General features: G+C 55.4%; 1 protein-coding gene across 1 annotated transcript in view; it reads right to left on the bottom strand.

Moving 5' to 3' along the window:
* Positions 1-276: 276 nt before the first annotated feature.
* Positions 277-10,511, bottom strand: part of LOC139394442 (mastermind-like protein 3) — a 221,144-nt gene continuing 210,909 nt past the window's right edge. The window contains exon 6 of the mRNA XM_071142509.1: positions 277-2,622. Coding sequence (XP_070998610.1) covers positions 1,493-2,622 — 1,130 coding nt within the window. The 3' untranslated portion in view covers positions 277-1,492. The remainder of the gene's footprint in view (positions 2,623-10,511) is intronic.

Below are 10,511 nucleotides of genomic sequence, written 5' to 3'. Positions count from 1 at the left end.
CTGTCTTGTAGTCAGTGTCCCATCTTTCCTGTCTTGTAGGCAGCCTCCCGTCTCTCCTGTCTTGTAGGCAGCCTCCCGTCTCTCCTGTCTTGTAGGCAGCCTCCCGTCTCTCCTGTCTTGTAGTCAGCCTCCCGTCTCTCCTGTCTTGTAGGCAGCCTCCCGTCTCTCCTGTCTTGTAGGCAGCCTCCCGTCTCTCCTGTCTTGTAGGCAGCCTCCCGTATCTCCTGTCTTGTAGGCAGCCTCCCGTCTCTCCTGTCTTGTAGGCAGCCTCCCGTCTCTCCTGTCTTGTAGGCAGCCTCCCGTCTCTCCTGTCTTGTAGGCAGCCTCCCGTCTCTCCTGTCTTGTAGTCAGCCTCCCGTCTCTCCTGTCTTGTAGTCAGTCTCCTGTCTCTCCTGTCTTGTAGTCAGTCTCCTGTCTCTCCTGTCTTGTAGTCAGTCTCCTGTCTCTCCTGTCTTGTAGTCAGTCTCCTGTCTCTCCTGTCTTGTAGGCAGCCTCCCGTCTCTCCTGTCTTGTAGTCAGTCTCCTGTCTCTCTTGTCTATCCTGTCTTGTAGTCAGTCCCAGTCTCTCCTGTCTTGTAGTCAGTCTCCTGTCTCTCCTGTCTTGTAGTCAGTCTCCTGTCTCTCCTGTCTCTCCTGTCTTGTAGTCAGTCTCCTGTCTCTCCTGTCTCTCCTGTCTTGTAGTCAGTCCCAGTCTCTCCTGTCTTGTAGTCAGTCTCCTGTCTCTCCTGTCTTCTAGTCAGTCTCCTGTCTCTCCTGTCTTCTAGTCAGTCTCCTGTCTCTCCTGTCTTGTAGTCAGTGTCCCGTCTCTCCTGTCTTGTAGTCAGTCTCCTGTCTTGTAGTCAGTCTCCTGTCTCTCCTGTCTTGTAGTCAGTGTCCCGTCTCTCCTGTCTTGTAGTCAGTCTCCTGTCTCTCCTGTCTTGTAGTCAGTCTCCTGTCTTGTAGGCAGTCTCCTGTCTCTCTTGTCTTGTAGTCAGTCTCCCGTCTCTCCTGTTTTGTAGTCAGTGTCCTGTCTCTCCTGTCTTGTAGTCAGTCTCCTGTCTCTCCTGTCTTGTAGTCAGTGTCCCGTCTCTCCTGTCTTGTGGTCAGTCTCCTGTCTCTCCTGTCTTCTAGTCAGTGTCCTGTCTCTCCTGTCTTGTAGTCAGTCTCCCGTCTCTCCTGTATGAACCTATGGGCCCAGTTGACACACTGCTAAAGGGTTGGGTTCAAATCACGGCCCAAAAGGACAAAACCAAAATCACTTCCCTTTCTTGAATGATATTTCACAACCACCAGACCGCGTTTACCATTAGAGGCCTTTTAAATACCGTGACAGTACACACACACACACACACACACACACACACATAAATACACGACACAGAACTCTTCCTGTCCGTTCTTTACAAAACAAAATATGCCGACTGTCCAGTTCTCTCGTCTCAATAAAGTTTTCCCCACGCAGTTTTGTCGTTAGTCCCTCCAGTAAAAACTCCCCACTACATTTCCAGCTCTGCTATTGGTTGGGGAAGAACTCTTCCATCCAACCGTCACTTGAGTCCAAGTCTGCCCCTGTCCCGTCGGCCAATCCGAACCCTCCGCCCGACGGCGCCACCTGCCCGCCAACGTATCCATAAGATGACAGGTCCTGACTAGACGTCCTCTGGTAGCCCTGAGGCTGACCTCCGACCCCTACCCCTCCTTGTCCCACATACCCTCCTCCACCTCCAGGGCCCACCCCCATCGCCGGCCCCTGTCCAAAGGCCCCCATGTTGGGCACGCCCTGGCCCATCACCCCCTGTCCCGGCATTACCATGGGTCTGGGCTGGTTGGTCCTTGGCTGTCCTGGTCCAGCCATGCCCGCCGCAGGGTTCATAGCCCTGGGGTCCATGGGCCCGGCCATGCCCGCCGCAGGGTTCATAGCCCTGGGGTCCATGGGCTGGCCCTGACCCATAGCCTGGGGGTGGCCCTGTGGGTGCCCAGGGAAGTGTTGCTTGGCCAGGCGTGGGTGTGGAGGCTGCTGTCCGGGTCCAGGCTGCATGGAGCCGTAGCCCCCCTGGGCCGAGCCAAAGCCCACCATATCGCCTGTAGTCCTGCCTGGTCCTCCTACCCCTCCTGGCCCTCCCATCCCCTGGAGGGACTGCCCCTGCTGGGGTGGCCACCCTCCCATCCCTCCCTGTGGTCCTCCTCCTCCCGGTCCTCCTCCAATTCCCAGCATGCCCTGCAACCTCTGGGCCTGGGCTTTGGGCGGCCCCTCGAGGGGCTGCTGGGACATGGAGTTGATCATCATCCCCTGTGGTCCTCCGTATCCTCCTCCTCCTCCAACCCCTCCTCCCGCCTGCCTCTGGACCCGCGTCACTGGGTTGTGTCCTGGTGGAAGACCCATGGAGGCCTGGACGCTTTGGTTCTGGTGCTGCATCATTTGGCTCATGGAGGGGTTGAGGCTGTAGAGGGACTGCTGGCCGGCTCCCTGCCCGCCGTAGGGGAGGCCCATGTCGGGTTGGGGACCCACCGAGCCACCTGGGATGCCCTGGTTCATCTGGACCATCTGCTGGTTCTGTTGTTGTTGTTGTTGTTGTTGGAGGAGGCGGGTGGCGCGGATGTTCTGGAGAGCCTGGCTCCTCACCGCCATCTCCTGGGGTGATCCTGGTGGGACAGAAAGGCAAGAGGAGAGGTTAGAGGTGAGAAAGAAAGAAGCAGACAGGAGGAGAGAGAGAGAGGGGGGGACAGGAGGGGAGGAGAGAGAGGGGACAGGGGGGGAGCAGAGAGAGGGGACAGGGGGGAGGAGAGAGAGGGGACAGGAGGGGAGGAGAGAGAGGGGACAGGAGGGGAGGAGAGAGAGGGGACAGGGGGGTAGGAGAGAGAGGGGACAGGGGGGGAGGAGAGAGAGGGGACAGGGGGGGAGGAGAGAGAGGGGACAGGAAGGGAGGAGAGAGAGGGGGGACAGGAGGGGAGGAGAGAGAAGGAGGACAGGAGGGGAGGAGAGAAAGAGGACAGGAGGGGAGGAGAGAGAGGACAGGGGGGGAGGAGAGAGAGGGGACAGGGGGGGAAGAGAGAGAGGACAGGAGGGCAGGAGAGAGAGGGGACAGGGGAGGAGAGAGAGGGGACAGGGGGAGGAGAGAGAGAGGACAGGAGGGGAGGAGAGGAGAGGAGAGAGAGAGGACAGGAGGGGAGGGATGGGAGTAGAGCGAGGGGACAGGAGGAGAGAGGACAGGGGGGAGGAGAGAGGACAGGGGGGAGGAGAGAGAGGACAGGAGGGGAGGAGAGAGAGAGGACAGGGGGGAGGAGAGAGAGGACAGGAGGGAGGAGAGAGGGGACAGGAGGAGAGGAGAGAGAGGGGACAGGAGGAGAGGAGAGAGAGGACAGGAGGGGAGGAGAGAGAGGACAGGAGGGGAGGAGAGAGAGGACAGGAGGGAAGGAGAGAGAGAGGACAGGAGGGGAGGAGAGAGAGGACAGGAGGGAAGGAGAGCGAGAGGACAGGAGGGTAGGAGAGAGAGGACAGGAGGGTAGGAGAGAGAGGACAGGAGGGGAGGAGAGAGAGGGGACAGGAGGGGAGGAGAGAGAGAGGACAGGAGGGAAGGAGAGAGAGAGGACAGGAGGGGAGGAGAGATAGAGGACAGGAGGGGAGGAGAGAGAGGACAGGAGGGGAGGAGAGAGGATAGGAGGGGAGAGAGAGAGGACAGGAGGGGAGGAGAGAGAGGGGAGGAGGGGAGGAGGGGAGGAGAGAGAGAGAGAGACAGGAGGGGAGGAGAGAGAGAGGACAGGAGGGGAGGAGAGAGAGAGGACAGGAGCGAAGGAGAGAGAGAGGACAGGAGGGAAGGAGAGAGAGGACAGGAGGGGAGGAGAGAGGATAGGAGGGGAGAGAGAGAGGACAGGAGGTTAGGAGAGAGAGGACAGGAGGGGAGGAGGGAGGACAGTAGGAGAGGAGAGAAAGAGGACAGTAGGAGAGGAGGAGAGGACAGGAGGAGAGAGAAGAGGTGTGCTAAAGACCAACAGAGTGGTCACTGAGGTTTCTGTGATCAATTTGTCCTTTTATTCATAGTTTGATTACTTCTTATAAGGTCACCAATATTCCACATGTGAAGTACATGATGTTGTTATCCAGAATGGAAAGACAAGCAGAGAGAACTAGACACAGACGACGTGAGCGAGGCACTCTTTAACTCTGGAAAGGTATCACGTCTGACCATTAAGTGCTGAGTGTTACGTACCAAACCAAAGTTGAAGCTAAATCAACTGGAAAGGAGAATATCTCCAACCCCTCCCTCCCTCTCTCTCTCTCTCCTCCCTCCCTCCCTCCCTCCCTCCCTCTCTCTCTCCCACCCTCTCTCTCTCTCTCCTCCCTCCCTCCCTCCCTCCCTCCCTCCCTCCCTCTCTCCAGCCCCCCTCCCTCCCTCCCTATATTAGCACCAGAAACTTGGCGTTAGCAGGTCGAGGAAAGGAGGGGAAGGAACACTAGCATGGAAATGTTTTTATATCTCCAATAAACCTCTTCTGACACCATTTCACTTATCGTCTGGGACATGGCCAGGCCAGGCCAGGCCAGGCCATGTCCCAGACGATAAGAATACAAGATCATTCCCAGAATACAAGATCATTCCAAAACTTCTCCCGAGTACATTGCCAGAAAAAAAATAAAACGTGAAAAAAACAACAATATATTGACAATATACCAGCTTTGGCCTGGCCTGCCTGCCTGCCTGCCTGTCTGCCTGTCTGCCTGTCTGTCTGTCTGCCTGTCTGTCTGCCTGTCTGTCTGTCTGTCTGTCTGTCTGCCTGTCTGTCTGCCTGTCTGTCTGCCTGTCTGTCTGTCTGTCTGTCTGACTCAGTCACTAGACTGTCTCAGTGCACTACCTTTGGCCAGGGTCACATAAACCATCTAGCCATCAGTAGAGCACTTTATAGGGGAATATATAGCCTGGTTACCAGTCTGTTTGTGCTAACATTCCAAATGTAAAGAAAGAGAGAAAAGGCCATTCCCACAGGAGTTTCTGACTGACAGAGTGGCACCTGCTGACCACCACGACTTAACCAGGAAGTCCAGTTGGACCCTGATCTGAGACCAGTCTCTACAAAACAAGACCTGACCTCACCAGCTGTGCTTCCATGAACTTGTCCAAAGATGTGGAGAAAGTTTGCATAGAAAACAGATGGCTGCTGTGGTGCCTTTCAATGTTACCATCCTGTGTCTATGAAAACAGATGGCTGCTGTGGTGCCTTTCAATGTTACTATCCTGTGTCTATTAAAACAGATGGCTGCTGTGGTGCCTTTCAATGTTACTATCCTGTGTCTATTAAAACAGATGGCTGCTGTGGTGCCTTTCAATGTTACTATCCTGTGTCTATTAAAACAGATGGCTGCTGTGGTGCCTTTCAATGTTACTATCCTGTGTCTATTAAAACAGATGGCTGCTGTGGTGCCTTTCAATGTTACTATCCTGTGTCTATTAAAACAGATGGATGTTGGAAGTGTTTCCATTAAGGCTGACAGTCTGTCTGTCCTCCTCCTGTCTGTCCTCCTCCTGTCTGTTTCATGTCTCAGGTAGCCTGTCTGTCCTCCTCCTGTCTGTTTCATGTCTCAGGTAGCCTGTCTGTCCTCCTCCTGTCTGTTTCATGTCTCAGGTAGCCTGTCTGTCCTCCTATCTGTATCATGTCTCAGGTAGCCAGTCTGTCCTCCTCCTGTCTGTCCTCCTCCTATCTGTTTCATGTCTCAGGTAGCCAGTCTGTCCTCCTCCTGTCTGTCCTCCTCCTGTCTGTTTCATGTCTCAGGTAGCCTGTCTGTCCTCCTCCTGTCTGTCCTCCTCCTATCTGTCCTCCTCCTGTCTGTTTCATGTCTCAGGTAGCCTGTCTGTCCTCCTGTCTGTTTCATGTCTCAGGTAGCCCGTCTGTCCTCCTCCTGTCTGTTTCATGTCTCAGGTAGCCAGTCTGTCCTCCTCCTATCTGTATCATGTCTCAGGTAGCCTGTCTGTCCTCCTATCTGTATCATGTCTCAGGTAGCCAGTCTGTCCTCCTCCTGTCTGTCCTCCACCTATCTGTTTCATGTCTCAGGTAGCTCGTCTGTCCTCCTCCTGTCTGTTTCATGTCTCAGGTAGCCCGTCTGTCCTCCTCTTGTCTGTTTCATGTCTCAGGTAGCCAGTCTGTCCTCCTCCTATCTGTATCATGTCTCAGGTAGCCTGTCTGTCCTCCTATCTGTATCATGTCTCAGGTAGCCAGTCTGTCCTCCTCCTGTCTGTCCTCCTCCTATCTGTTTCATGTCTCAGGTAGCCCGTCTGTCCTCCTCCTGTCTGTATCATGTCTCAGGTAGCCTGTCTGTCCTCCTGTCTGTTTCATGTCTCAGGTAGCCCGTCTGTCCTCCTCCTGTCTGTTTCATGTCTCAGGTAGCCAGTCTGTCCTCCTCCTATCTGTATCATGTCTCAGGTAGCCTGTCTGTCCTCCTATCTGTATCATGTCTCAGGTAGCCAGTCTGTCCTCCTTCTGTCTGTCCTCCTCCTTTCTGTTTCATGTCTCAGGTAGCCCGTCTGTCCTCCTCCTGTCTGTATCATGTCTCAGGTAGCTCGTCTGTCCTCCTCCTGTCTGTATCATGTCTCAGGTAGCCAGTCTGTTCTCCTCCTGTCTGTCCTCCTCCTATCTGTTTCATGTCTCAGGTAGCCTGTCTGTCCTCCTCCTGTCTGTATCATGTCTCAGGTAGCCCGTCTGTCCTCCTCCTGTCTGTATCATGTCTCAGGTAGCCAGTCTGTCCTCCTCCTGTCTGTCCTCCTCCTATCTGTTTCATGTCTCAGGTAGCCCGTCTGTCCTCCTCCTGTCTGTATCATGTCTCAGGTAGCCTGTCTGTCCTCCTGTCTGTTTCATGTCTCAGGTAGCCCGTCTGTCCTCCTCCTGTCTGTTTCATGTCTCAGGTAGCCAGTCTGTCCTCCTCCTATCTGTATCATGTCTCAGGTAGCCTGTCTGTCCTCCTATCTGTATCATGTCTCAGGTAGCCAGTCTGTCCTCCTCCTGTCTGTCCTCCTCCTTTCTGTTTCATGTCTCAGGTAGCCCGTCTGTCCTCCTCCTGTCTGTATCATGTCTCAGGTAGCCAGTCTGTTCTCCTCCTGTCTGTCCTCCTCCTGTCTTTATCATGTCTCAGGTAGCCCGTCTGTCCTCCTCCTGTCTGTATCATGTCTCAGGTAGCCAGTCTGTTCTCCTCCTGTCTGTCCTCCTCCTATCTGTTTCATGTCTCAGGTAGCCCGTCTGTCCTCCTCCTGTCTGTATCATGTCTCAGGTAGCCAGTCTGTCCTCCTCCTGTCTGTCCTCCTCCTGTCTGTTTCATGTCTCAGGTAGCCCGTCTGTCCTCCTCCTGTCTGTATCATGTCTCAGGTAGCCAGTGAAAGCCAGCATGGATAGAATGCAATAATTGTCTAACATTTGCCATGTTCTAATAACTGTCATGTGCCAACGTATCTCCACGGTCCGACGATCTCCACGGCCCGGCTCCACGGCCCGGCTCCACGGCCCGGCTCCATGGCCCGAGCCGCGGTGAACCTGCACACTGGACCCGAAATAATATGGTGGAACTTGCATCCAAACAGAAAAGCAAGGAGAAGATATTCAGGTTGAAATAGGTTTGTTTGTGTAGTTTTATAGTTATGAATGAAATGTGTAGTGTAGTTTTATAGTTATGAATGAACTGTGTAGACTAGTGTAGTTTTATAGTTATGAATGAACTGTGTAGACTAGTGTAGTTTTATAGTTATGTGATGACATCACGTGCCCGCGTCCCTTCAAAAGTATTCAGCTATCCTCGTTTACTCAGAAAAACACTGTTTACGTAATAATTTGTCTCAATACAGGAAGTCGAAGGGATAAACATCCGGACACCTCTCTCTCTGTCTCTCCCCTCTCTCTGTCTCCCCTCTCTCTCAGTCTCCCCTCTCCTCAGTCTCCCCTCTCCTCAGTCTCCCCTCTCCTCAGTCTCCCCTCTCTCTCAGTCTCCCCTCTCTCTCAGTCTCCCCTCTCTCTCAGTCTCCCCTCTCCTCAGTCTCCCCTCTCTCTCAGTCTCCCCTCTCTCTCAGTCTCCCCTCTCTCTCTGTCTCTCCTCTCTCTCTCTGTCTCCCCTCTCTCTCTGTCTCTCCTCTCTCTCAGTCTCCCCTCTCTCTCAGTCTCCCCTCTCTCTCAGTCTCCCCTCTCTCTCAGTCTCCCCTCTCTCTCTGTCTCTCCTCTCTCTCTCTGTCTCCCCTCTCTCTCTGTCTCTCCTCTCTCTCTGTCTCCCCTCTCCTCAGTCTCCCCTCTCCTCAGTCTCCCCTCTCTCTCAGTCTCCCCTCTCTCTCAGTCTCCCCTCTCTCTCAGTCTCCCCTCTCTCTCAGTCTCCCCTCTCTCTCAGTCTCCCCTCTCTCTCAGTCTCCCCTCTCTCTCTGTCTCTCCTCTCTCTCTCTCTGTCTCCCCTCTCTCTCTGTCTCTCCTCTCTCTCTGTCTCCCCTCTCTCTCAGTCTCCCCTCTCTCAGCCTCCCCTCTCTCTCCGCCTTCCTTCCCTCTCTCTGTCTCCCCTCTCTCTCAGCCTCCCCTCTCTCTCAGTCTCCCCTCTCTCTCCGTCTCCCCTCTCTCTCCGTCTCCCCTCTCTCTCCGTCTCCCCTCTCCTCAGTCTCCCCTCTCTCTCAGTCTCCCCTCTCTCTCAGTCTCCCCTCTCTCTCAGTCTCCCCTCTCTCTCAGTCTCCCCTCTCTCTCTGTCTCTCCTCTCTCTCTCTGTCTCCCCTCTCTCTCTGTCTCTCCTCTCTCTCTGTCTCCCCTCTCTCTCTGTCTCCCCTCTCTCTCTGTCTCTCTCTCTCTGTCTCTCCCCTCTCTCTCCGCCTCCCCTCTCTCTGTCTCTCCCCTCTCTCTCTGTCTCTCCTCTCTCTCTCCCCTCTCTCTCTGTCTCTCTCTCTCTGTCTCTCCCCTCTCTCTCCGCCTCCCCTCTCTCTGTCTCTCCCCTCTCTCTCTGTCTCTCCTCTCTCTCTCCCCTCTCTCTCTGTCTCTCCCCTCTCTCTCTGTCTCCCCTCTCTCTCTGTCTCTCCTCTCTCTCTGTCTCCCCTCTCTCTCTGTCTCTCCTCTCTCTCTGTCTCCCCTCTCTCTCTGTCTCTACCCTCTCTCTCCGCCTCCCCTCTCTCTGTCTCTCTCCTCTCTCTCTGTATCTCCCATCTCCTCAGTCTCCCCTCTCTCTCTGTCTCCCCTCTCTCTCAGCCTCCCCTCTCTCTCCGCCTTCCTTCCCTCTCTCTCAGTCTCCCCTCTCTCTCAGCCTCCCCTCTCTCTCAGTCTCCCCTCTCTCTCCGTCTCCCCTCTCTCTCCGTCTCCCCTCTCTCTCCGCCTCCCCTCTCTCTCCGCCTCCCCTCTCTCTCTGTCTCTGCTCTCTCTGTCTCTGCTCTCTCTGTCTCTGCTCTCTCTCTGTCTCTCCCCTCTCTCTGTCTCCCCTCTCTCTCCGCCTCCCCTCTCTGTCTCTCTCTCCTCTCTCTGTCTCTCTGTATCTCCCGTCTCCTCAGTCTCCCCTCTCTCTCAGCCTCCCCTCTCTCTCCGCCTTCCTTCCCTCTCTCTGTCTCCCCTCTCCTCAGTCTCCCCTCTCTCTCAGTCTCCCCTCTCTCTGTCTCTGCTCTCTCTGTCTCTGCTCTCTCTCTGTCTCTCCCCTCTCTCTGTCTCCCCTCTCTCTCCGCCTCCCCTCTCTCTGTCTCTCTCCTCTCTCTCTGTCTCTCTGTATCTCCCGTCTCCTCAGTCTCCCCTCTCTCTCAGCCTCCCCTCTCTCTCCGTCTCCCCTCTCTCTCTGTCTCTCCTCTCTCTCTCTGTCTCCCCTCTCTCTCTGTCTCTCCTCTCTCTCTGTCTCCCCTCTCTCTCTGTCTCCCCTCTCTCTCAGTCTCCCCTCTCTCTCTGTCTCCCCTCTCTCTCAGTCTCTCCTCTCTCTCTCTGTCTCCCCTCTCTCTCTGTCTCTCCTCTCTCTCTGTCTCTCCTCTCTCTCTCCCCTCTCTCTCTGTCTCTCTCTCTCTGTCTCTCCCCTCTCTCTCCGCCTCCCCTCTCTCTGTCTCTCCCCTCTCTCTCTGTCTCTCCTCTCTCTCTCCCCTCTCTCTCTGTCTCTCCCCTCTCTCTCTGTCTCCCCTCTCTCTCTGTCTCTCCTCTCTCTCTGTCTCCCCTCTCTCTCTGTCTCTCCTCTCTCTCTGTCTCCCCTCTCTCTCTGTCTCTACCCTCTCTCTCCGCCTCCCCTCTCTCTGTCTCTCTCCTCTCTCTCTGTATCTCCCATCTCCTCAGTCTCCCCTCTCTCTCTGACTCCCCTCTCTCTCAGCCTCCCCTCTCTCTCTGCCTTCCTTCCCTCTCTCTCAGTCTCCCCTCTCTCTCTGCCTCCCCTCTCTCTCTGTCTCCCCTCTCTCTCCGTCTCCCCTCTCTCTCCGTCTCCCCTCTCTCTCCGCCTCCCCTCTCTCTCCGCCTCCCCTCTCTCTCCGCCTCTCCTCTCTCTCTGTCTCTGCTCTCTCTGTCTCTGCTCTCTCTGTCTCTGCTCTCTCTCTGTCTCTCCCCTCTCTCTGTCTCCCCTCTCTCTCCGCCTCCCC

The sequence above is a fragment of the Oncorhynchus clarkii genome, unplaced genomic scaffold (assembly GCF_045791955.1).
Source record: "Oncorhynchus clarkii lewisi isolate Uvic-CL-2024 unplaced genomic scaffold, UVic_Ocla_1.0 unplaced_contig_2515_pilon_pilon, whole genome shotgun sequence".
Lineage (NCBI taxonomy): Eukaryota > Metazoa > Chordata > Actinopteri > Salmoniformes > Salmonidae > Oncorhynchus > Oncorhynchus clarkii.
Note: the sequence above shows the minus strand (reverse complement) of the source record. Positions and strands in the feature narration are given on the sequence as shown.